Genomic DNA, 24,863 nt, shown 5'->3' on the forward strand with positions numbered 1-24,863 from the left:
TCACCATAAATCAAGTAACCTCAGATGACAATTTGCCACCCAAAATGAAGCACGAAATTAATCAGTTTCTGAGTCGCTCGCCGCCCTTCTACAGAAATGTCCTTGCTCGTATCCCTTTCGATGAGATGGATCCCGAAACAACCATTTCTTACCCCTACATTTGAGTCAACGAGGAAAAAAACCTTCTCGCTGACACAGTAAAATATCTGGCGATCGTTGCAGAGCTTCCACGAAGGTAAAAAGGCTGAGTCCCGTTCCATGTGATAACAGAGCGCACTCCAATGATTATGGAATTCCTCGAAAATTAAAGTGACCTGTGCTGAGTCTCCTTTCATTAAGATGTCTCCGACAGGAGTAGCTGTACATAGCCCAAGGAGCTCAACGATGTCATCCGACGATGATGCCATTCGCGACAGGTTCTGCGTCGGGCTTGAAAAGCGTCCCCACAAATCGTCTCTGTACAAGCATCGAGCGGCACTTTGCAAGAGATCAAAAATCAAACCAGCGCATTCGATGGCAATGTTGTCGGCAACAGAACTAGCAATTTTTGAATTATTTCTAAACATGAAATCGTAAAGATTCCTCCCGTACCTTCGACAAAGAAGGATGAGATCCACGCTTCCTTTGATTCCAAGGTCATAAGTAATGAAACACGTGGTGATTGTGTCTTGGACTTGAATTTCGGTGTCCAAACAAAGACCAGTTGGTCCACTTGGGAGGAGCCGCTGAGAGGCAGCGTTCTGCATTAACCACTTGAAAAGCGATGGGGCGTCAAACATGTTAATCATTCGGTCACCGTACGACTTTAAAACGACACTGGCTTTAAAAATATTGTAGTTCAGATGCTGCATCTTGACTTGCTGTTTCAGCTCGTACCGTGTTGTGACGCGCTTTAAAACATCTAAAACGCCTCTTTTATACATTGGTTGGACTGCTTTCTTCACGCTGTTCTTTGCTACCAAAGCCAGAAAGTCGAGGACGATAGATTCTAACGAAAATGCGGCTTTTCCAATCACTGAAAGCACGTCGGCGCCAGTAGAATCGCGTTCGCTGAGCAATCGAGACTGGTAGTTGTGGCGATCGCTCCTCCGAGTGATCAAGCTCTCTTTGCGTGGTAGCGAAAGGACCCAAGAGTCGCATCTAACAATCTTCATTTTCATGCCATCAATGACCTCAGATGCGAAAGATAATCTTATTGCGGTAAAAAGCTTGCAGCCACGAACGCTCTTGGTCTCACCAACGAGATAGACTGATGAATCATTTCCGGTGCCTACCACTTTGGCTACCTTGAAAGTAGGGCTCGATCCGGAAATTTGTTGTACAAAACTTTCGACAAAGGAATGCTCAAGGGTATCAGGGAGGAAAGAAGCCTCCGATGCGTTGTTCCAAGCGGCTATACTTTCCGACAAAATCGAGTCGATCAAAGAACAGGACAGTCCTGATGCGCTTTCATGCCAAGAATCAAAAACTCTCAATCGAAGAGTTTCTGTATGCACCATGTGTTTGCGATGCCGTCCTTTGGCTTGCGTTAAATGTAAATCCATTTCTGATCGTAAACCAACATTTTCTCTGGGAGGATCACGGGCTGTGCCCATGGAACTTACAGCAGTCGCTTTTTCACCCAGGCTTCTGACAGTGCTACTGCCTCTTGGTAACTTGCTGTTACTTTGATCATCGGGCGTCGCCTTTGGAAACGCGACCTTCCCGGCAATGCCGCTTCCTCCGGGATTGCCACGAAAATGATTAGAGCTGGCGCGTGCTCTAGAAGCCGCAACTGCATGGACTGCAGCACCATCCATAGACCGTCCAATTAAATTTGGCCGCCGAATAGAAATAGGCCGTACCGCACGACGAGGCGGCTTGCGTAGAGCCTCCTTTTCAGCTTTTGGATGTTCTGTTGCAACAAATCTGTCTTTTGTATTGACGGGTACTCTTTTTTGATCTGCTTTCGTAGCAATGGTAGATAACTGTAAGGTAGGCAGATTGTTCCTTGTTTCGTATGTGTCGTGGAAATTGTCGAAACACGGTGAGAGATACTTCAGTGAGCGAAGCTGGAGTGAGGCCACAGATCGATCAGTGGACAAAAGGAAAGCCAAGTCCTTCGCTTTCAGCTGACTTGCGACTACTCGAAACACATGTGGATTCCAGTTGTAAGCTAGCAGATACCGCCGATTTCGTTTTACAGAAAAAATAAATGCAAAAGATCGTCGAAACGCAGGGGCATGAATCTCCTTAAGCGTTTGAACCGAAGAGAGATAGCTGTCTGAATCCGTCGTCTCATCTCCCACAACAACCTGTTCCGACAGCTTCAGCGACGAGAAGGTGTCTGGTCTCCGTTGCCCCTCAGGAAAGCAGTAGATGCACAAGTATTCGGGACAATCAATAGGAGCATCTCTGATCCTCATCCCTCTGCCTTCTGATGTGTAAAGTCTCACACTGGATTTCTTTCCCGAGTCCCAGCTGAGGCTTACACGTTGTGGCAAATCTGTACGCGACAAACGAATAACATGTAGATCGGATTCAAAGTCAAACGGAATGCCCTGCTTAAGCTCGTTTCGAAGATGATCCAACAGCGTGTTCTCAAGAAGATCTAGAGCGACATCTGCAACAAAGGAAGATCGAATGACACCATTGTGCTCGGCTTGCAGTACAGCGGGATGGGGCAATGTAAGGGAAGCTTGAAGCAGGGACGACAGTGCCGGTAGTCCAGGATAAAGCCTTTCTAATGCATTTGCTTTCTCAATCTCAGATAGACTCAAGCCTAAGGTCTCTCTCGAAGAAGATTCGATCAATGTTCTGTCATTCGAAGGTGGGTCACGCCCTACTCTGTGAACACTCTTGTCAAGATGCTTCTCAATCCCCCATGCGGTAGCGGCTTGATTAAATGTCAATAGAATCCACTCATGAAGGACATCACACCTTAGCTCTGTTGGACAGATACGAACGATCAATGAGAAATCGGGAATCATTTCATTAAAAGACGTGTCCAGCGGCGAGTCTACACAGCTGACACGAGCCGAGTCAGTCCGTATTATAGAAAAGCTTGTGACGCTATCGGGCGGATCCAGAAAAGTAATTTCTCTGATCTCGTTCCCACTTTTGTCAACCAATGAGACCTGCACGATCGCCACCCCGGAACCCATCTTTCTAGATAGCTCAGCTCCTTTTACAGTTAGCGTACTCAGACCCTGGAATTTCGGATCAAGTTTCGAGGGAGCATTGTTATAGAAAAAGACAAATTCCGTCGATGAAGAATTCTTTTCGGAAGCATTATTGCTTTCTGACGAGTCCTTCAGGAAAGACGCCCACTCTTGACTCTTTAGTGGATGAAAGTAGGTCGACCCGCAGAGATTTTGGCGAAAAAAAAGAAGAACCATTCCAGGATCTGTAATACAATTTGGGATTCTGTATACTCTATCATTGCTGCTATGAGGCACCGAAGGAGCGTCCAAGACTTCCCACTCACGTCGAAAGGAGCGTACGAAGCTCAAATCGTGGCCTCGCCAAAAGTATTCGGGGTTTTTGACCAGAACTGAAGAGAGCATCTCCGCTCCAATTGTCATGAGCTTCTTCCTGAGCAGTGTTGTTAACTGTTCTGTCACCGAAGGACCGGGATGGTGAACCCCTCGAACAATCAGTTGAATGGTACCGTTTCCTTCAATTCCCCCTCCCTCAGTCAACAAGTTCATGTAAAAAATCGCCCCGGCCTCATCTTTGTACACAAATACATGTATACGGTTTGATAGAGCGAATATGTGAAGCACCGTTGACTCTAAAGTTCTTGCGACTTGGAGGGGGTTCGTCGCACAACGGTGGAATAAGTCAAAAGTGTGCGTGAAAACCACGGGACACTGCAGCAGTCCTGGAGCGAAGGGAGCTCGTTGACCGTTTTCAAAAATTTCGGGCTTTGGCTTAACAGGATTGTCAGAAGGAATTAACAGCTCACTAGCAGTCCTGCTTGAATGCAGGTGCCGGAGCAATAGCCGTTGATTGACACGGAAGCAGCAGGTATTGATCAATTCCTGAACATTTTTCATGACTTTTTCGCTCTCTTCCAATCCAGATGGGTGATACAACTCAACGTCGACGATTCCTCGAGAAGCGCGAATCTTCAAGAAGCACCAATACTTAAAAACATCACATCCCCTTTCCGTTTCAAATACAACTAAGCTGCCAACGCTCGTAGCCTTTACCTTCAAGATCGAGTTTGCTCGCAGATCCTCATTCAACAACCGGGCACCCTCATCTAGCGTCGAGCCAGCTAACAATGAGGTCGGTGCTGAAACCATGGAGTCAATTTTCCCCGAGTAAAAAAAGACGTCAAGAGTTAGAATATTGACATTTCGAGCTTTTCGAAGACATTCCTTTGCTAGCCTTATGTCCTGATCTTTCAAAAGAGCCCCTCGATACAAGAGTCTTTCAAGTGTTCGCTCGGAGACGTAAGCGTTGAATAGCGTCTTCAGCTCCAACGCTACGTTTGAGTGAGTAGTAGAAAGATCTCCGAAGCCAGAGATATTTTGATCATCTGGGTTTTTGAAAAACGACAGCTGAACAGTGAGCGTTGTGCTGGTTTTTACGGTCGAAAGGTTCCACAGGGATAAAGCCACGCCATCGACTTGCAGGCGTACAAATATTGGCGTACCCAAAGATCGAGATGGTAGCTCAGGCTGTGAGCTGTCTATCGAATTGTCATCCCGTCCTGGTTGTTGCTTCACCGCGGTCGCTATTGTGTCGCTCTCACTTGTATTTGTTGATAACTCATTTGACGAGGCGGTGCCGACGCTACCAGGACCGACTGAAGCCTCAGACTGGTTGTCGTCGTTAGTCATCGAATAATCGAGAAAATTGCAATCACTGCCTTTGTAGAAGAAGCAATGATCGTCGTCTGGAATCGGCTCCAAGACAGACTGGACGATTTGGACAAGCTTGGAAGACTCCCCGGCACCTGGAGCTTCTCCTGGTACCACAATGCTTGCCATCTCAATGAAAGAGAGAACCTCCGTTACTTTAGAATAGTCTGACATGCCGAAAGGCTTCAAGACATACTTTGGTACACTACGAAGCGCGGAATATGCGGCGAATGCAAAGTTCCGGCTATGAGCTGCTAGCAGATGATCCGAAAAGTCGGAAACGCATAGATGTTCGCTTATATGGTCATCTTCGCTCCCATCATCCGCAACATCATCCCTTCGACTATAAAGCTATTGAAGTAGAAACACTAGGTATGTGAGAAGGGAAGTCATCGCTCGAAGGGATTTGCATACATGTGGGTACTCACATCACTGATACCGATTGTGAAAAAGGTTACTTCTCTGAATGGACTGTCGGTACCATCCTTCTGCAATACCAAGGACTCTGTACTTGCAAAGTTGGTAATGCTTATTGTTTGCTTGTCGAATTCAATGAGGAACCAGAATCCCTGCAAGCCTTCGATCATTGAATCACTGTCGACTACAAGTTTTGCTACCTTTGCCTTTGATAACGAAAGAAGCAAATCGATTGTTAGAGACTCAAGAATACTATTTGCGCATTCGTTTGTGCCAAAATAACGGAGGTGAACAGAAACTTGGGATGAATAGGCCAAGAGTCGTTCCACTGACGTAAGGTGTGATTCTTCAGCTATTTCATCTTCCATAAATTTATCGAATACTCGAAGCAACGACGTTCGCGACCGAAGAGCACGTCCGCACTCTTGGTCCCGTTTTTTTAACGTCTTCATCATTTTTGAAAATCTCGAAGTGTGATTTTGCTCCTGGCCTCTACTCTCGTTCCGAAAAGGAAAAAATCGCCCACCTTCACTTTCCATATGAAAATCAACGACGACTTTGTCCGCAAGTATCACAAGCTGGTACTGAACGAGGTCTCCAGGATCGCTGGAATTGTTTTGGCTGTAATCCTCAGGAGATAGTTTCGCGAAAAGTGCATGATTATCGCTTGATTCCAATAACAGAAAATTACCTATCTCAGTTCTTCGTCTCATCAAGAGCGGAAGAAGTTCAGGGTCGTTCACTAGGTCCCACGTCGCGTGGCTGTGTTGAGACTCCAGCAATTGCGATTTTTCCATAAAAAGACTAGGTGTCTGTCGTTCTTTTATACCAACCAGGAACTGCCCAATCTGTTTCCTTAACACTCGGACATCCCGAAGTGAACCCAAAGAGTTCTTGAGCGAAGAAAGAAGCGCCAACCGATCGCTCGCACCGCGACTTCCAAAGGTCTCAACCGATACAGTATACAATCGTGACGCACTTTCAGACCGAGACAATTCTATGACACAATAGCTCGTCAGTGTCTTCTCTGATGTTTCCATCCTTCTTACGAATCGTTTACTTGCGACAACGCATTGTGTAGCCCAGTTAGCAAAAAAAAACCTCAGTTCAATCTCCCCGTCGTCTATATCCCGAAATTCGCTTAAAAACCCGTCATCTTGAGCATAGGGCATTCTACCCACGCAAACGCAATCAAATTGATCAAAGCGAAAATGCCTTTGCCGTTGAAGCTGGGTTAGAGATCCTAGGCGCTTCACAAAAGGAGAGCTGGGCGACGCGAGCTGATTGGACCACCTGGTAGGCGAAAGATATGATTGCAGCATGTCCTCGTTTCGAATCCACCGCAAAATATTGCAAAACCTAGCAGAGTAACTTTCTTCTTTAGCCCCTGTATCGATACGTTGTGCTTGATGTACGAAGTTGTCCTTGATTGCCTGGATAAAAGACGAATTCCCGGATATCTCCACTTTTATATTCGCGTACCCTACCATGTGATTATGGCTAGAGAGTGCTCTGTACAAAAGTTCGTAGTGAAGTACAATACCATGATCCATAGACAAAGTAAATTGGATAAAGACTTTGTCGGGGTCATTGGTGCTCTGGCCATATTGCTGGGCTCGAAAGCCTTCCTTTACCCTCATAAGTAAAATTCCTTGAATGCGAACGGGGTTTATTATGTAGGTCGAGATCATTGATCGCTCTTGGTGTTTTCGTTGCAGTGGGAGATCGATAAATTCTTGCCCTCTAAAGAGAGGATCTATCAGACTCCCTTCATTTTGATTGGGCTCATTGATCTTTGCGGCGGAAAAAAATCTTTGGTCCGCTTTTCGGTGAAACCACTGTTCTTCTCTGCCAGGCCGCAACAACTTCTGGCGAAGACACTCCGGTGGCGCAAGCTTGCCCCAGGAACCATGAAACGTTGGTGTCAGAGGTGAAAGCGAGTAAAGCACATACCACTGCACCGCATTTGGCTTTATCGTATGGCGCTTAAAGGCAAATAAGCCGTCGCTCACAAGGGGCGAATCAGGGCTAACGGAACCTGCCTTCGTTGTCGCAGCATGTTCCAGCATTTGCTGGTCGAAGAAGCACCCTTCAGTAGCTTTGCATACGTTATACAAAGCTTCTGCATCGTCCGAAAAGTGTAGCGGGAAGTTAGCGCCACCAGGATCACTATTCATCAAATGAGCATATCCCGTTGTGTCGTCGGCAATAGAATTGTCACTCAATTTCGAACAGGAGAGATCCAAGATGACTAGAGGCACATCATTTCTGCTCGCGTCTGAAACTATGTCCATAACACTGCCGCAAGCTACTGATCGGCCATCGGTAGCAATGACAATACAGGGTCTCCCAGCACTGGAAAGTGTGCTGAGAGAGACATCACCAGCTTCGAGAATGTCATGCAAAGAACTTGAGTACGATGGCATGGTCCAAGAATCATATCCGCTCGGCAGCCCTGATCCTTTCCGATTCGCGAGGCGTTTTGCAATTTCGAATTCAACTTCATTCAGCGCCCACTCGTGAATCTGAGCTGCCAGTAGGTCTACCGCCTTTTCTCCAGTAATTCGAAAATCTCTCACCAGCAAGCTAGTCGGAGGCTCGTCCCCTCCCAATCTCGGGTAAACAGCTATCACTGTCACAGACAACAACGGTCTCCAAAAGCCATTGTTGTTTGGTGATGGAACCGATATGGGTTCAACGAGTGCTTTGAAAAATGTCTTCGCCATGGTCGCAATTCGATCGATTGGACAGACGGATCCGTCGTCGCTCGCCCCGAAAGTGCTTGTCAAAGTCGGAGAGGCGTCCACACAAAAAGCGATTCTTGTCGTCTCATATACAAAATAAACGCGGGATGTTGGATTTAAGCGCAACGGCAACGTCGCCGGCTCATGACAGTAAACATTTTGCTCTTCACGAATCGTTTGTGCTTCTATATTGAAATTCAGAAGTTCATTCTTCAGAGCTCGCTTCTTCTTTCGTGTCAGTCGATGCCAAGGAACCGAGGGGACGCATTCCAGAATTGAAACAAGCCCGCATACAGGGTCTGACTGGCGATGCTGAGCATTGCTTTGATTGTGATCCGCCCGCTCGCGGTGGCTATCGGCTAAGGCTTCGGTCAGATGAAAGTGATAGGCAACGCGTTCGCTCAGGCTATACTTCTCCCAGTCAGCCAGAAGTAAAGTGACGACGGCAGCGCAGCCCAGATCTTCTGTAAGCACCTCCCGATTTTTCAAACGGGGATCGGACTTCGCTGATGCGGATACCATGGTGAGGATCCCTTCTCACAGTCAGGCCTTGAGAGTTGCTCGAGTTCATGAATTTGTGTGACAGTGATACAGAAAACGTCAACCCCTCCCCTGAGTTTCAAAATTCCCCCGGAAAATGGAAGGAACAGTTTTCCCTCTATCACCAAAAGTACATCCGCCAATTTTAGTGCTTTTCAGTGACAGAAACGGTGACAGTAAAAATGCGCTCGGAAATGTCCAAGCCGGTTGTCGACAAGATGACGGAGTGTGCTCCAGCTAGCGTCGGTCTTTACTGTTTGCCTTCCCGATAGATGCATAGAGGATGGAAGTCATGGCAACCGTGCTATCGAGAGCAAGTCGCTTCACGCGACGCGCTGATTCGCGGTCGAGATCTATTTCGTCGGTATCTTTGACAATCGAAGAAAAGATGGACACTGCAGATTTTGATCGTCGGCCACCGAAGGAAGAGCTCGTTTTTGGAACAACTCTTTCAGATCATATGCTAATGATTGAATGGAGTAAAGAGAAAAACTGGATGGATCCTCGGATTATTCCTAGGCAAGATCTCAACATTTCTCCGGCGGCGAGTAGTTTGCACTATGGTACGTTGTTCTTTAGTCAGAAACCCCAATGCCCGTCGAGAGCCATGAATGAGAGCCTCTCATCCAGGTACTCAATTTACGACAGGTATACAGTGCTTTGAAGGAATGAAAGCCTACAGATCAATAGCAGACGACTCGATTCGGCTATTTCGACCTGACATGAACATGAAACGTCTCTCCTCATCGATGGATCGATTGCAAATGCCCGGCTTTGATTTCAATCACAGCCAGCTAATAGACTGTATCGAAAATCTAGTTCTGCTCGACCAAAAGTGGATCCCCGAAGGTGAAGGATACTCGCTGTATTTGCGACCAACGGTCATTGCTACCCACAAATTTTTGGGTTTGGCCGCTCCGGACTCGCTCCTTTTATTTTGTATTACGAGCCCGGTTGGTCCATACTACAAGTCTGGTTTTGCACCTATTCGACTCACTACGGATACCCCGTACGTGCGAGCCTGGCCCGGTGGTACAGGGGCTGCTAAAGTGGGCGGAAACTACGCGTCGACCATGAAACCGCAGGCTGAAGCGGCGGCGAAGGGGTATTCGCAGGTACTCTGGTTGTTCGGCGACGACGAATCCATCACCGAGGTGGGATCCATGAATGTATTTTTCTTTCTCATCAACAAAGAGACCAGTCGACCAGAACTTGTCACAGCGCCTCTAGATCGGGGCGACATTTTACCCGGTGTTACCCGCGACTCCATTCTGCAGTTGACGCGTTCTTGGGGAGAGTTTGACGTTTCGGAGCGATTCCCGACCATGCCGGAGATTGCGCAAGCCGCCAAGGAGGGTCGATTAATTGAAGCCTTTGGGGCGGGTACAGCGGCCGTTGTGACGCCCATTTCTTGCATCGAGTACCAAGGGAACGACATTGAAATCCCCGCCACTGGAAAGCTCACACAGCGGATTTGGGATGAAATTACCGGAATCCAGTACGGGAAAATTGAGGGACCAGAAGGATGGAGTATTCCAATTGGTGACCACCAGTGATCGCCGGCTTTATCATATACAACTTGGATCTTAACATGTATTAGCTCTTGTGAACGAAAGACAGCGTGAGCCGAGGGACACATCCTGCCTGTGAACGAATTCCAAGTGGAGTCCCCGGCACATAGTAAAAAACCGGGTAGGTAGAAAATATATTGACATAAATATCCAATTGAATTGCTTAATTAAATGGATCAGACGTCGTCGTCTCTCTCGCGTCGCAAGTGACGTATTTTCCGTGTCGGATCGAGGGCTGCCAAACGGCACCAAACTCCCTCCACCCCGACTCGAACCATCCTGGACGACGGCAAAATCTGGACGCCATTGATCGACGCAACCGGAACGTGGCATGGTGTCTTTCTTCAGGGGAGTCCCTTTCACCATGGAACGACTTTTGTTTGTGGCTGCGAGCATACTCAGTTGGGAATGTAGTTGCGCACTGGCCTTTCGGGGTCCGGCTTCGACTAGATTGCCTTCATCCCTCGCTCGTCGATTAGGAACACGGTGGCATGGGCCCGCAACGACCCGTCTGGCAGCTTTCCTTTCTCGACGTGACGTTGTATCCTGTCTCGTGGGTAGTTCCATAGCAGTGGGCACGGCAGCACCGGTACAGGCTGACGACGGAGATTTGACGTCACAATTGTTCAATCCGGACGGTTCGTTGAAAGATTCGGCCTCGATAGTCACGGAAGCCCAGACTCGAACCGTCACGTCCACGTGGGACGTTTCCGACGACTTACTGATCAATGCGGATGGAACCAACGTACAGACACCCAGTGGTACTTCAGTGGAGTGGTCGTACACAGTTCCGGAAAAGTGGTCCGCCGGGACTGGAGGGGTCGACCTCTATCTAGATCGATCGGAGGGGATCAACGCCAAGGCCTGCGACGGGATCCTCGTCTACCAGGCTCCGGGAACAGCCAAGGCCAATCTCTTGTCCAAGGCGAGCACAATTGGCGTACCCCAGGCCTTGAGTATGGCTCAAGCGATCCCCGGACTGGACAAGGCCGACTTGATTTCGGGACGCACACGCAAGAACGCCGACGGTCTCCAATTTTACGAATTCGATCTCGGCCGGGCTCCCAAAACGTGCGAGGACTCGGCGGAGAACTTGGGGTTGGGCTTTTGCCCCTTCGATTCACTCTTTCTGATTTCGGCTACCGTTTTGGATGATAAACTGTACGTACTGGTGGTCCAGTCCGACCGGGGTGAATGGAAACGAGCCAGTAGTGATTTGAAACGCGTGCGTTCCAGTTTTGCCGTGGGCCGTGCAGCCTAAGAGATTGTATGCTTGGCAGGAAATAAAAACTTCGTCGCATGCAAGCGGGCAAATATCATCCACGGCAGACGACCGTTTCCACGGGAGAGCTAGCTAGCTACACACAAAAACTACGTCACAAAAGGAACGACACAGACTCCGTTCAGTTTCGTTGGTTATATCGATAAGACAAACGATCACGACCGATATAGATAGCTCCACAACGCGAGATCATGTTATCCAAGTTACACACACGCAAAAACGACTCGTTGGTCGTCATACATTTTTTCGCACCTTCCACCATTGTACCCGACCATTGTACCCGGTGGAATGTTGGGCGGAGATTGGTTCGTTCGTTCGTAACGCAGGCAGAGAGATAGGTGCATGCGTGTTAGGCTTACAAAAACTGGCATTCCGTCTTGTGTCGTCCCGAGCGCCAATCGTAGACTTGACAGAGTTTGCTGCAGTACTTGGCACGGCAGCAGCGGCTGCACATTTTCATGCGAGAAACGCGCACATCCACGGGTTCCTCGACGACGTGCGCGGTGTGTGCCTTGAACGCCCAGCGTCCGCAGAGCGGATTCCAGCAGTGCGAGGTATTCAAATTGCGAAGGGGCTTGTCCCGTACGTAGTGTCGCGCCAAGAGTCGATTCAAACCAAAGGGATCGAGGTATTCGCGTAGATTTTCGGCGAGGGGTTCTCCGTAGCGGCGTTTCATTTCGCGAGCGGGCAGCCATTCCTGCAGTGCGGGAAGGTAACCTTTGTGCGCGGCTTTTCTCATGTACCGGGAGGCTTCCTTGGGATCGTTATCGCGTAGCACGAGACCTAGCGCGTAGGTGGCCCGGACGTATCCTGCGCGCGATGCTCGTTTGAGCAAGGCAATACCGTCCTGTACGTCTTGGTGACAGTAGCTCTTGATAATACCCAGCCTGTACGGAATACGAATAAGACACGCGAGTGAGCCGAGTGGATCCGACGCACACGCACACACACAAACATTGACACCACGAAACAATTACCACGTACATGTAGATCGCTTCGAGATTTCCCGCTTGACAAAAAGGAGTCAGGGCCACGGCCGCCGTTTCCGGAGTATCGTGTTCCTGCAGAATACCGCGCATCCCGGTTTCGCGATCACCCGCGACGGCCACGTGCTGCATCATGGGTTTCTCGTTGGAAATGCGTCGGAATTGTCGATTGGTGCACTGCAAGGCGAATCGATCTTCCACCGTGGGTAGAAAGGAGAGACAGTGCGCCGTGACTTCTTCCGGTAAGAGGGAGACCCACGAAACGGGCGTCGGTCGCGGCCGGGCCAGCGGCTCCGGCACCGGATGCGTGTATTGCCAGGCCACGCAAGGTGAGACCCGAAAGCGTTTGACGGGACGTTCGTGGAAGGGTTCCCCTTCTTCCAGCGACGTCGATACCAACGCTGGTGTCCGACACAACGTCTCGCGGGCTCGTTTCGTCCGCGGTTCCTCCCGAATGCGGCGGGACGGCGCTGGAGTCGCCACGCGGATTGCCGCCGCTGGCGGCGGCGACGGGGTCGCGGGGATCGCCGTCCGCGAGTGATGCCGCCCGAAGAATCCCTTGGGTAGAATCGAAAGGAAATGATCCATCATGATGATTCCGTTTGGGGATCACTCCTTCACGCAATATGCCTTGGAACCACCCCTTGCCACACCCGGGCGTGGTGGCGATATGGTATGTGCCGGTAGGTGTGTGTGGTGAGTATGCAATGTGTGTCGGGTGGGAGAGAGGGAGGGATTCCAAAATGCCTTGCAATCCGTGTGTTCCGGTGTGGGTGCTTGGGTGCTTTCGGCACTAACTAGCTAGCTAGCTAGCTAGCTACCGTGTTGGTACAAAATCGTCACGAGTACGGGACGAGGAGCCAGTCGAATGTCCCGGGGAGGTTCTGTCTCGCGTACCGGGAGCGTTTCGAGATACCCAAGCTTGCCCACAGGCATACTAACGTACTATGCAGGAACTTAGATATATATATACTGACATTTATAGACACACACGACGCTCCCACGGAGACGGTTTTCCAACCGAGAGTGCCGCCGGCAGGGGGGAACGAAAACCGAAAAAACCCATTCACGCGCGCCGATCCACGCAACGTCCGTCGCTGGATCGTAGAATCCTACGGGACAGTACCGGAGCGAGACCGGATTCGGCGGACCCGTCCACCGAGTTGTGTGGGTATACAATGGAAGTAGTGAGAAGACACGGGTCGCGTACGAGAGATTCTACGCCCGGTGCCTTCAATCCCGGGATGGAACGGTTGCGGCGCCTGTACCGGCAGGGGGGTACGGTGACATCCTGTGCGGGCGTCCGCGTGTGCGACCGATACACACACACACACACACACATAGGAATTCCCAAAACCTAATATACACCCCCACACCCGCTCCTTTCTACGACTATGTGGTTCCGCGTACGAACAGTAACTGCGACGGGTGTTCTCTACCGATTCCCACGTTTGGCCGTGTCGCAAGGCCTTTTAAGAAGCATTTATTGGCCCTATTCGCATTGGTTGCTGCCGTGACAGGGAATTCTGCGAGCTAGTAGGCTACGTTCCAGTAACTGTTTCGGTTATCGCGGCGTGATTTTCACAGTCGACCCACCATGTTTCGGAAATTGGAAACATCGCATTGGACGGCCGAAACCGGCGGGCCATGCCATTCCGAAAAGATCCTCTACCATAACACACACGACACACATATATGGACAAGTGCATTCTTTCGATTAGGTTTTGCGGCAGGGTTGTCTAAAGTCGAAACAGCAAGCTTCCGACTATTCTTGGTACACAATCAAGGTAACAACCACTGACTGGCAAACCCTGACACGTCAATCGACACGATACCGCTCTTCCTCCTGGGCGTACTGACTAAAGCCCACCACATCCTTGGTTTCCCCAAACGAGCAAATCAAATCGTCCGTAGGTTTCCCTTGTTGTATCGATAGTAGAGCTTCTTGCATGGCCCGGATCGACGACGACAGCAGCGTTAGTGGATATGCGGCGAACGTGTACCCCATTTGCTTCAATTCCGCCGGCGACAGAATCGGCGTCGATCCTTGCTCCAACATATTCGCCAATTTCGGTCCGTCCACACGCCGGCAATACTCTGCCATTTGCTCGATTGATTCGGGCGCTTCCAAGAACGTCATATCGGCACCAGCTTCCCGGAACGCCAAACACCGTTCCACCGCCGCCTCGAATCCGTCCGTGGCCAGCGCGTCCGTCCGCGCCAGAATCAACGGCCCACTACCGGCACCGTACTGCGCGCCGTACGCGTCCCGAGCGTCGCACGCCGCCCGCACCTTGGCCACCGCCGCGGCGACCCCCAGCACGCTCTTGCCCGCCACGTGACCGCACCGTTTCGGGGATACCTGGTCCTCGAGCATGATCCCCGCCATGCCCGCCCGGGCGTACCCCCACACGGTGCGCTGGACGTTCAAGGCGTTGCCGTAGCCCGTGTCGCCGTCGGCAATGCAAGGAATCGGCGCGGCGGTGCCCAATTCCCGGGCGGCGCGGGACAAGCCTTCCGCTACCGTGGTGGCGGTGGTCTGCATCTCTTGGTAGGACACGAGCTGCGTGTCGGGGTAGCCGTGCACGGCGGACACGCCAAAGCCCGTCAGAAAGGTGGCTGGAAAGCCCGCACGGGCTACCAGACGGGCCGTCAAGCCGTCGTAACAGCACGGCAGTAGAATAGGCGAATGGGCACTGTCGGGGCGTGTGCCATCGAGCTCGGCGTCAATCAGATTGCGCAATTGTTGCGGGGGTGGACACGCCAACGCACACGAACGGGGTCGGGAACGTGCCTCGCTGACAGGGAACGACACCGTACACGATACCACTACGCACAAAGGGAAAGTGACGCTGCGTCTTCGCATCCTCGCGAAAGTCCGAATCGATCGGTGCCAGCACCACGGTCGACAACTCTGCGGATTGCCAACCAACACGAGATCAGCTTCGAGGTTTGTGGTCGTCCCATTACGGTTTTGTCTGTGTTCACCTCTGGTGGGGCTGTCGAAGGCGCCATGGATTTGATAGCGTCGGTGTAGGTGTAGGGGCAGAAAACCCTGCTCCAAGACGATACGAGGGTTTTTGGTCGTACTAACGTACAGACGTTACTTTGGGTCTGCTTTGTATCTCCCCAACAATCGCGTGCATACCGGTATCTCAACGGTAAGAAGGTTTTTGGGCGTACTAACGTACAGACGTTACTTTGGGTCTGCTTTGTATCTCCCCAACAATCGCGTACATACCGGTATCTCAACGGTAAGAATTCCCCCCTCTACTAACTAGTGACAATCTACTAGCTAGCTAACTAGACTCTGTAATAAAACCCACATTTTCAAAAGGCGCACGAGCTTTTTCGGGCCAATTATGTCGTCGATGAGACTTACTGTTAGGAGAGGCAAATGAAAAGTGATTTGCGAAACAACGGCATCGGCTCTTTTTACACCACTACGACGACAACGGCGCACAAACCACACCTTACCATGACGACTACCAGCAAGCTTCCCTTCGCGAGATACTCGCCCAGCGAGTCGTCCCACGACGAAGGACCCCAGCCTTCGACGCCACTGCAGTTGGAATGTTCCACTCTCTTTCGCGACGCACAGCTCAAAAGTTGCGAAATCCTTGCCCGTCTCGACCTGTCCCAGTCCATTACGGAACACCGTTCGTCGCAATTCGCGCTACACATGTTGGGGGACTGCGAGTTTGCCAGGAAATCCTACGCTCTCGCTAAAGCATTCTATCACCGGTGCTACGTTTACGACCAAAACTTGTATCGGTGGAAAGAGGCGCAATGCTTGCACGCCGTGGGTTCGTTCGTCGAGGCCGCGTCCGTACTGGAAACCGTCCCTAACGAACACCGCACGATGCCCATGAATATGGCTTTGGCCAATCTTTACGTCGAGACCTCCCGCAAACCCGCAGCCGAGGAAATCTACCGGACCTGTGTGCGGCAGAATCCGTACGCGTTGGAAGCTCTAGAAATACTCTCCATCGACTTTCAAGTCGAGAAGAGTGACTTGCTCACGCTTCTTCAAGAAGGTTTGGAGGCCCGGGGAGAAGGACCCAAAGTGCCGGATATTCTGCAAGATGTAATGATGGCAGCGGCGGCCACGTCGCCCTTGTATCGTTCCAAAGCCGTGGAGGCCATGCATTCGTGGAGTCGTTTCGATTCCACCTATCCCAACAATACTTACTTTCTCAAACTCAAGGCAACCGTACAGCTCCAATGCAACCACGAAAGAGGGGCCTTGGAAACCTTTGAGCACATTCGTAGCTTGGAAAACGCGACGCTGGAGCACATGGACGAATACGCAGAAATTCTCGTGCACAAAAACGACCTCGACGGCCTCAATGAAGTGGCCGACTCCATGTTATTAGTGGACGACACCCGACCCCAACCATGGGTAGCCTTGGCCTTGTATCACCAAGCGCGTGGCGATCACGAAAAGGCGCAAGCCTTTTGTGAAAAAGCCATTGACCTCGACCACCGCCACAGTCTCGCGCATCGAGTACAGGGTGCGATTTTCCTCGCAGACAATCGTGTGGAGCACGCGGCCGTGGCCTTTTTCCGCGCCAATGAACTCAAACGCGACGTTGTCTGCCTGGAGGGTCTCGTCGATGCGTATTTGGCGGCCCATAAAGGCAAGGAAGCGCGTGATTGCGCCAAACAAGTCCTTACGTTAAGTTACGAGGAAGCCCGTTCCCAAGCACTCCTTGGATTGGCCATGGCCAAGGGCGCAACCATTGTTCAGGGGCGGGACCGGGATCTCGCCAAAAAGTATTTGCGTCGAGCGCTATTGAAGGACCCCACGGCGCCTCGTCCGTTATTCACGTTGGTCGATCTTTGTCTCCACCAGGAAGACTACGACGAATGTATCGCGATCCTCAAGAAAGGTCTCGAGGGCACGTCGGAGGCGTTGACTACTGGCTTCCGCCAACCAGACCCGATCTATTGCCGCTTGGGCGAAGTGTATACCGAAATGAAGTTGTATACGGATGCACTGGAGTGCTTCCACAACGCTTTGGCCATCAATCCGGACAATACGACGGCCGCCCGGGCTCTGGAACGGACCGAGCGCCTGCTCGGTGGTACCGACCCCGAGTCCGATTTTCACGACGAAATTGTGGAGGACGCGCCGTCGCAGGAAAGTGACGGTGGTGGTACAGCCATTCCGTACAATGGCGGGGCAGAGTACTGATCGTGCAACCGAAGGCGGACGAACAACGGCAGACGTAACATGGGCCACGCCATGGTTTTTTTGATTGCGATACTATTTCGTCGAGAGCGTACCGTTTTATAGTTAATTTAAAAGCCGCCAAAAATATCAATTTTCTCTTGCGTTTTTTGTTTGTAATATTCCGCCTTTTCCGCATCGGCCGGAACACCGTCATCACCATGAGTGTACATGACGGCCAGATTATGGCAGGACGTGACATGCGATCCGGTGGTACAGGCCTGGTGTAGTAAATCGCGGGCCCGGGCGGGATTTCTCGGCACGACGTAGGGAACGTCGCGTGCCGGTTCCCGGGTGCGATCTGGTTCGTGTTCCCGCTGCACGAGTGGTGCGAGTCCCCGGGCTTCCTGAGGCGAGACGTTGTCGGCTGTCTTGTTCACCTTATCGCCGCGGAGGAGCATGGCGGCGAGTGTGTAGCAGGAAATGGAATCGCCGTCGTCGCAGTTGTCTTGGTAGAGCGCCATGGCCTTGACGGGATCGTGAGGTATGCCACTGTGCGGTCCGCCGAGTGCGTCGGGTCGGGTGCAGAGTATTTGTGCCTGCAAGTAACAGGCTCCGCCGTGTTTTCCGCGACAGGCGCGGTCGAATAGTTGGTAGGCGCGGGCGCGATCGGCGGGGACTCCGCCCTTGCCGGTCATGAGCATTTTGGCGAGATTGAAGCATCCGGCGGGGTAGGCGATGGTGTGGTCGATGAGTACGCCGTTGGGGGATTTGTCGTTTTTGGGTCGGAAGCAGACGTTCTCGTAGAGTTCGGCGGCGGCGCGGTGTTGGCGTTCAAAGAGCGAAAGGTACTCGCCGGTGGCGAAACAGGCGACGAGCGGTCCCCGGCCGTCGTCGCAGGCTTGTTTGTAGTCTTCCACCTGTTGACGAGATTCGTCGTCAATGACGTTGGGGAGTTCGGCCGCGATTTTGTCGAGGGCGTCATATTCGTGCCCCGTGGGGGTGGGGTACAGCGGTGTTGACGACGACGGGTCGGCGTCGTTCGTGGACTCGGTGTTCCGATGCGACGAGTCCGGTGGCGGGGACGACGACTGGGAAGCTCCCATGAGTGTTATTGTTGCACGATTGTTGAGATACTGCTGCTGTAGGAGTGTGACCGTGCGAAGCGCAAATTGTCGATGCCAATGAACATGTATAGTATAGTAGTCGGACGAATGTTGGTGCTTAGTCTTCGACGGCAAGGGACCCGACCCGACCGTTCCAGAGCCCTTTCCGTTGCTGTGAGTCACATAACATACCCATCCCACTCCACACCCCTTGGTAAAGGAGGCCACGGTGGGGTTCGAATCTACCAGTTGCGACATTTATAGAAGAACGAATAGGTCCCGTTTCCCGTTGGGTCTGGTCCACCGCTCGCGAGGGACGGGGACATCGTCACGCCTTTTCCGGGTTAGAGACGGTTGCCAGACAGACGCAAAAGTTGAACTTGCAGCTTGGCCGAGCCAACGTTGGATCGCCGTCGTACACAACGGTACGGAGCCTGTCGTACGGGCCGGGGCGGGTCGTCGGTGCCAGTCTACAGTACCTACAGCAGTACCTACCTACCTACCTACATTCCTACTTACTGACGGTACCGTGCGGTGTCGTTCGGCCTTCCCTCCTCGCCGGGAAGAAGAAAAACGCTCCGGCGGAAAGCAATACCTCCTCTAGAGAGGGTGTGTTTTCGACACTGAACGTGGTCGTTTTCCACCCTGGTTCCATTTTCCAGAGTTGCCTTCTCTCGTGTTTGTGTGTCTCTGGATTCGTTGTAGACCACCACCCTACTGCTATATACACTTTCACTATCACTACCTTTACTACTGCTGCTACTTATACTGCTGCTGCTGTGATGAGATTCGTTTCGATCGTAGCGACGCTGGCGGCGGTGACCGTTCCCACAACGTCCTTTTCCGTGACACCGTCCGGAGTCGGGAATCGTCTCCGACTGCGTCCCGCCGTCGTCGCGACGTCGTCAGCGTTGGCCGTGGCGGCCGACCTGGGAGAAATCCGTAAACGCACACGCGAGGTACGTGGCCGCCGAGACTGCGGGTGTGAGCGATGTGGCATCCCCCCCCCCCCCCCCCTGACCCCCCTGTTTCTCTCTGTATTGATTTTGATTCCTACACTCTCTCCAGGAACGTCTGGAAGCCGCTTCCAAGGGATTGCAGGTACACTGTGTGGGTCTTAGCATTCACCACGCATCGGTGGAAGTCCGCGAAAAGCTCGCCATTGCCGAAGCCGACTGGAACGCCGCTTCGAACCAAATATGTGAGGATGGCGTTGTCGCCGAGGCCGCCGTACTCTCCACCTGCAACCGATTCGAAGTCTACTACGCCGCCACCGACCCCCGCGCCGCCATGGCACACGTCACCTCATACCTCGCTAACCGATCCGGACTGCCCGTATCCGTACTGCGACAGAACTTGTTCATGCTCAGTGGCGACGACGCCGTATGGCACGTCATGCGGGTTGCCGGAGGACTCGACAGTTTGATCGTCGGAGAAGGACAGATTCTCTCGCAAGTCCGACAGTGCTACCTGCATTCCGTAGAAGACGATGGATGCGGTGGAAAAGTTCTCGCACGACTGTTGAACAACGCACTCGCCGCCGGCAAACGCGTCCGCTCCGAAACCGCCATTGCCAAAGGATCCGTCAGTATTAGTTCCGCCGCCGTTGAGCTTTCCGAAATGCTTTCGCAACAAGATTTGCAGTTGCCCTTTTCCGAAGCGCGCTTGGCCGTCGTGGGCGCCGGAAAAATGACCCGACTCCTCGTCACCCATCTGGCCTCCCGTGGACTCGAACGTATCACCATTGTCAACCGCAGTCTGGGACGACCGCAGGAACTACAGGAACAGTTCCCCGACGTGGACATTGAAGTCAAACTCATGGAAGATCTATGGGACGTCGTGGGCCGCTCCGATATCGTATACACGGCCACGTCGGCCGTGGATTACGTCATTGACGAACAGAAACTCGAAGCCAACGGTTTGGTCGGGGGACACCCACTCATGTTGGTGGACATTGCCGTCCCCCGCAACGTCGGGGATGATTGTAAAGTGGTACGTGACTGTCAACACAATTGTGGGATGCCTTCGGCACTGTTGCGGGATAAGGATAGATACTCGTGCCGTGTGCTGCCGCCGCCTTGCCCGTTTCGTGCCATACACACACAAACTCATACTTACACCGCTCCTTACCCTACTCTACTATGCGACAGCTTCCCAACGTGGCCGCGTACAATGTTGACGACCTCAAGGCCGTGGTGGCCAAGAATACGGCCATGCGCCAACGCGAAATGCTCGAGGCCGAGGACCTCCTCCGCGAAGAAACGGACGCCTTTGTTACCTGGCGCGAGAGTCTATCCGCCATTCCCACCATTAACCAGTTGCAGGAACGCGCCAACGCCTTTCGCGAAGAAGAACTCAAACGCTGCACCCGCAAACTGTCCGGCGCCAATCTCAGCGAAAAGGAACTCGAAGCGGTCGAGCGACTGTCACGGGGTATCGTCAACAAGCTCCTGCACGGACCCATGGCGCATTTGCGCAAAACGGAATCCGTCGAAGGCAAACAGGCTACCTTGAAGGAATTGAGTGCCATGTTTCGATTAGAAGAAGAAGAAGCCGCGAACAATGGACGAAGACGCCGACGATCCTAAACACGGACGACACACACACACACTCTCTCTCTCGAGCCCTCTTGTTCGACACACACGCGCAATCTTTTTTTGAATACCATCTCTTACGATATAGCTTGCCCCATTGTTATTTTTTACTATTGTTGTTCTTGTTCTTATTGCCCCGACCCCGATACGCAACTCTATTCGTGCGCGTTGGCTTGTAGATGAGTGGAAAGGCATACCAATGTCGAGGCGAGGGTCCGGGCGGACTATGTTGGTCAACGGCTAGCTGGTCTGACCGTCGATCGACAAAGGTAGCATGCAACCACTCGTGGGAACCAATGGAATCGCGTTTTCGGCCACCATGGGCCCCATCGGTGTCGGATGGGAAGACACCCTCCTCTACATCCAACCCGTACATCCGTCAGTCTCTATCCTCGGAATTCGTACGGTCGGACTCGATAGTTTCGTCCCACAACAAACACATGGTGTTCTTTTCGTGCGATGGCTGCGGAGACGCCATGAAAAAGAACCAGGTGGATGGACACGCGGCGCGGTGTCGACGGTGCGCCTCGGTCAGTTGCGCCGACTGCCTCATCTCGTTTTATGGTGGTACGTGGACATGTGCGTGCGTGAATTCCGCTTGGTGAGGCAGATTAATAAAATCGGCAAGGGCGTTCCAACATATTTGTTGCTCAAGAGAATGCGTAATGCTTGTGTGAGAGAGAGCGGGTCGATACGGGGGGAAGGACCCACGCCATGTGATTACATTCTGTTGGATCTCGATTTGGCATAACTGCCATGGGAGCAATCGAAAATGTTTTAATTAAACTCTGATGGTGAATAGACGACCGTTGATCTTCCGAAACGGGTTTGCTATGTTTCACGGTATCTCTCACGCTCTGGGTCCCTCTTGGCTTGTGTACAGATGACTATCGGGCGCATACTTCCTGCTTGACCGAAGTAGAACGGTACGAAACTCGTGGTGTCGCGGAAAGCAAAAAGGGTGGCAAGGTTTCTCCGCAAGAATTGTGGATGAACTTGATTGTTTCATCCGTCGAGACCGCACCGGGTCCCTTGAAACATCATTTGCAAGTGATTTCGGGCTTGGACAATGTCCCACGGAAAGAAAAACAATTTCGGAACTTTGCATCGAACTCGTTGAATTTGAAGGGTAAACAGGGCGAAGCGAGTGTAGGCGAGATATGGAAGTATTTGAAAGGCTTGCGGGAAGAGCAACAAAAGGCGAAGCAGCAGAAAGACGAGGCGATTGCGGCAGCCAAGCTGAAGAACGCGGAAGCCACGAGTACAAAGGAACTGGATGAATTACCAAACGACGGCAGACATGTTGACGCCGTCAGCGCTTGTGGACTAAACGACATTTCTCCACCAAATCCAAAGATTGTGAAAAAGGCGATCAAGAAGGTTTTGAAAAAAGCTTCCGGCCACAAACTGTCGTTAAAACGGCTACGCAAAGAAATCCAACTTCATTTAGGGGCATCGAAAAGCGACAAGAAGCGTCTGAAAGTATTGGTACAGCAAACCTTGGAAAGTTCCACAGCGAAGGGTATCTTTCTCGTCAGTGGTGATAATGTACAGCTACAAGTAGACTAGATCGAAACATGTACCATTTTTTTTGTTTTTGTTTCTTTGTTGACAAGAACCATTCCGTAGTTACATTCAAACCGCAGCCAAGCCTGCGCACGACGCACAGCTCCCTCAATACTGAATTATCCAGTAATACTGTACAGGTTGCATGCGATGGCCTGTGTACGACTATATGCTACGTTTCTGGCACTGATATGAAAGTGAAAAAAAAACTCACACTGGACTTGCTGTCCAGTCGATTTATTCATCAGACGATGAGGAATCGTAACCATCCAAAAGACCTCCAAGCCCTTTCACCTCTTCCTCCGGCTTCCTCTTCACATCCTCAAGATGTTTATTTGTATCTCCAACTGGGTCTGTCCTTGTAATGGTTTTTTTGTCTTCCGAGTTCAAGACATCATTATCGGCATCGGACACAGTCGTTCGCCGTCGTTTCTTGGTTATTTTGGGAATCAATCTGGCGGAAGCTTGCGGTTTTGGTTCACGTATTTTCATCGTGTCAATCCTATGCTCTGACTCCGTGACATTGGATTCGTCGGAAAACCCCCGTTCCAGTCTATCGGCACGTGCAGCTCGAAAGGCAGCTAACTGTTGATTGGTTTGCTGTGCTACTTTTTGCTCTTCCTCGATTCGTTGTTTTCCAATGGCATCCAAATGAGCTGCATCTTCTTCATCCAACGCCAATGTTCCCCTCATCATCGATCTCTGAAATTCTTCCCGCTCGGCTTCGTCTTGCTCTTGGTTGGCGCGAAGCTGTTCAAAGAGAGGCTTGTGTGCCGCTCGTGATGCGCTCTCTTCGGTAGAACTTCCGCCCTCGATAGGTTTCTCTTCGTAGCCGCCATCGTCTGTTGAGGTTTGGACTGTTTTGCTGACGAATGATAGGCTCATCGCATTCGGCTATCTTCTTTCAACTACACCGTCGAACAAAGTAGACAGATTGAGATATTTGGCTTGTCAATAGGAATTGCCTGTGAAGGTCGATTTTCACGTAGGAACGCATCCGGGTACCTCGAATAAATAGCCGTAATGATATGCTGACATGTGAACGGATTCACTCCCGTAAAATAGAACACGAGTATTCGACATGTGAAATGATGAAATCAACAGAATAGTCATAATGCTCACGCTGCCAGGAGTTCTTGATACAACATCCACAACTACGGGCGACATTTCGAATGAGCAAGAGATGAGTGATTTACACGAGACAGTAAGTCATGCAGATGAAAGCTCTTTGAACGAGAATGTGAGCACCAATTATCCTCCTGACGCTTTGAAAGCAGAGGCAGAAACCAGCACGACGGCAAAGCCAGCTGGACCGTATACACAGGAAGAACTCCGCCAAATTCTCTCCCAAAGACATGTCGTTGACCTAACTGACGAAGATATGGATCCTATCGAATGGATGGTTCGGAAACTCGTTCCGATACCCAACGTTTACTATTGGGATATCCTGGAAGATCAACACGAGCAATCGGAAGTGTCGGTTGGTATTCGTGTTTGGCATTCCACAATTTCTGGCTTGTGTACAATGGGGGTTGGATAGATCGTCGAGTAGCACAACCTCTTGCAAGAGGTTTAGGTTTGACCGAATCCAGATTTGATTATGTGACGGATCAAATGTCGGCTGAAGACTGGCAAGCTTCCAGACGAGAGGTCGACCGTCGCAAGCAAGGGAGGGAAGTCACGGCGAATACAGAGGAAGAAGAGATTACTTCTACTGGAGATGTTGCAACTGGTCCTGAGAAAAGGCTGTCTTTGCAGTCAAGGAAATCGGGAGTGATTTCGACCTGTTAGTATTGGTTAAGAGAATCTCCCCTTGCAATCTCTAACTGGGAAAACTCCACGTATGATTGGATGAGTGTTTCACAATTTCCGCAACCAATGAAACAAGCTATCCGCAAACTCTTCCTACGGTTAATGCTTGCCTCGGTTTGTGCTGGTGACCGTGAAATCTATCCTTATCAATGTGCTGCTTTGCAGAAATCAAGAGGCATAAGATATTGTAACTAGTCAGGATGCATGTCATGTTTGTTATTT

At 51.3% G+C, this 24,863-nt stretch overlaps 9 protein-coding genes across 9 annotated transcripts; 5 read left to right on the forward strand and 4 right to left on the reverse strand.

Annotated features, from left to right (window-relative positions):
* Positions 1 to 20: 20 nt before the first annotated feature.
* Positions 21 to 8,533, reverse strand: PHATRDRAFT_32970 (predicted protein; the record flags this gene model as incomplete). Its single annotated transcript, XM_002178062.1, has 3 exons — positions 21 to 558; positions 592 to 5,201; positions 5,279 to 8,533. 3 exons carry the CDS (start codon positions 8,531 to 8,533, stop codon positions 21 to 23), a joined length of 8,403 nt encoding a protein of 2,800 aa, XP_002178098.1.
* Positions 8,534 to 8,733: 200 nt separating this feature from the next.
* Positions 8,734 to 10,107, forward strand: PHATRDRAFT_43697 (predicted protein; the record flags this gene model as incomplete). Its single annotated transcript, XM_002177746.1, has 3 exons — positions 8,734 to 8,757; positions 8,976 to 9,114; positions 9,200 to 10,107. The coding sequence occupies 3 exons, from the start codon at positions 8,734 to 8,736 to the stop codon at positions 10,105 to 10,107; spliced, it is 1,071 nt and encodes a 356-aa protein (XP_002177782.1).
* A 353-nt stretch (positions 10,108 to 10,460) lies between these two features.
* PHATRDRAFT_43698 (predicted protein) lies at positions 10,461 to 11,507 on the forward strand. The gene has a single exon (XM_002177747.1). It carries the CDS (start codon positions 10,487 to 10,489, stop codon positions 11,381 to 11,383), a length of 897 nt encoding a protein of 298 aa, XP_002177783.1. The 5' UTR covers positions 10,461 to 10,486; the 3' UTR covers positions 11,384 to 11,507.
* A 252-nt stretch (positions 11,508 to 11,759) lies between these two features.
* Positions 11,760 to 13,117, reverse strand: PHATRDRAFT_43699 (predicted protein; the record flags this gene model as incomplete). Its single annotated transcript, XM_002178063.1, has 2 exons — positions 12,389 to 13,117; positions 11,760 to 12,291 (listed from the first exon to the last, which is right to left on the reverse strand). The coding sequence occupies exons 1-2, from the start codon at positions 12,979 to 12,981 to the stop codon at positions 11,760 to 11,762; spliced, it is 1,125 nt and encodes a 374-aa protein (XP_002178099.1). The 5' UTR covers positions 12,982 to 13,117.
* Positions 13,118 to 14,209: 1,092 nt separating this feature from the next.
* On the reverse strand, positions 14,210 to 15,335 carry PHATRDRAFT_18345 (predicted protein; the record flags this gene model as incomplete). The annotated part of the gene is made up of 1 exon (XM_002178064.1): positions 14,210 to 15,335. The coding sequence occupies exon 1, from the start codon at positions 15,254 to 15,256 to the stop codon at positions 14,210 to 14,212; it is 1,047 nt and encodes a 348-aa protein (XP_002178100.1). The 5' UTR covers positions 15,257 to 15,335.
* A 533-nt stretch (positions 15,336 to 15,868) lies between these two features.
* On the forward strand, positions 15,869 to 17,587 carry APC7 (predicted protein; the record flags this gene model as incomplete). The annotated part of the gene is made up of 1 exon (XM_002177748.1): positions 15,869 to 17,587. One exon carries the CDS (start codon positions 15,869 to 15,871, stop codon positions 17,585 to 17,587), a length of 1,719 nt encoding a protein of 572 aa, XP_002177784.1.
* A 107-nt stretch (positions 17,588 to 17,694) lies between these two features.
* On the reverse strand, positions 17,695 to 18,669 carry PHATRDRAFT_32976 (predicted protein; the record flags this gene model as incomplete). The annotated part of the gene is made up of 1 exon (XM_002178065.1): positions 17,695 to 18,669. The coding sequence occupies one exon, from the start codon at positions 18,667 to 18,669 to the stop codon at positions 17,695 to 17,697; it is 975 nt and encodes a 324-aa protein (XP_002178101.1).
* A 671-nt stretch (positions 18,670 to 19,340) lies between these two features.
* Positions 19,341 to 21,370, forward strand: HemA (glutamyl-trna reductase). The gene is made up of 3 exons (XM_002177749.1): positions 19,341 to 19,628; positions 19,738 to 20,661; positions 20,820 to 21,370. The coding sequence occupies exons 1-3, from the start codon at positions 19,452 to 19,454 to the stop codon at positions 21,255 to 21,257; spliced, it is 1,539 nt and encodes a 512-aa protein (XP_002177785.1). The 5' UTR covers positions 19,341 to 19,451; the 3' UTR covers positions 21,258 to 21,370.
* Positions 21,371 to 21,666: 296 nt separating this feature from the next.
* On the forward strand, positions 21,667 to 22,832 carry PHATRDRAFT_43703 (predicted protein; the record flags this gene model as incomplete). The annotated part of the gene is made up of 1 exon (XM_002177750.1): positions 21,667 to 22,832. The coding sequence occupies exon 1, from the start codon at positions 22,254 to 22,256 to the stop codon at positions 22,830 to 22,832; it is 579 nt and encodes a 192-aa protein (XP_002177786.1). The 5' UTR covers positions 21,667 to 22,253.
* Positions 22,833 to 24,863: the final 2,031 nt, after the last annotated feature.

The sequence above is a fragment of the Phaeodactylum tricornutum genome, chromosome 2 (genome assembly GCF_000150955.2).
Source record: "Phaeodactylum tricornutum CCAP 1055/1 chromosome 2, whole genome shotgun sequence".
In the NCBI taxonomy this organism is placed as follows: Eukaryota; Bacillariophyta; class Bacillariophyceae; order Surirellales; family Neidiaceae; genus Phaeodactylum; species Phaeodactylum tricornutum.

Excerpts from the sequence above, each read along its gene's own strand:
- PHATRDRAFT_43698 (XM_002177747.1), top strand. The coding sequence starts at position 10,487 with ATGGAACGACTTTTGTTTGTGGCTGCGAGCATACTCAGTTGGGAATGT.
- HemA (XM_002177749.1), top strand. The coding sequence starts at position 19,452 with ATGAGATTCGTTTCGATCGTAGCGACGCTGGCGGCGGTGACCGTTCCC. Across the intron at positions 19,629-19,737 it reads TCCGTAAACGCACACGCGAG|GAACGTCTGGAAGCCGCTTC; the intron begins GTACGTGGCCGC and ends CACTCTCTCCAG. Across the intron at positions 20,662-20,819 it reads TCGGGGATGATTGTAAAGTG|CTTCCCAACGTGGCCGCGTA; the intron begins GTACGTGACTGT and ends ACTATGCGACAG.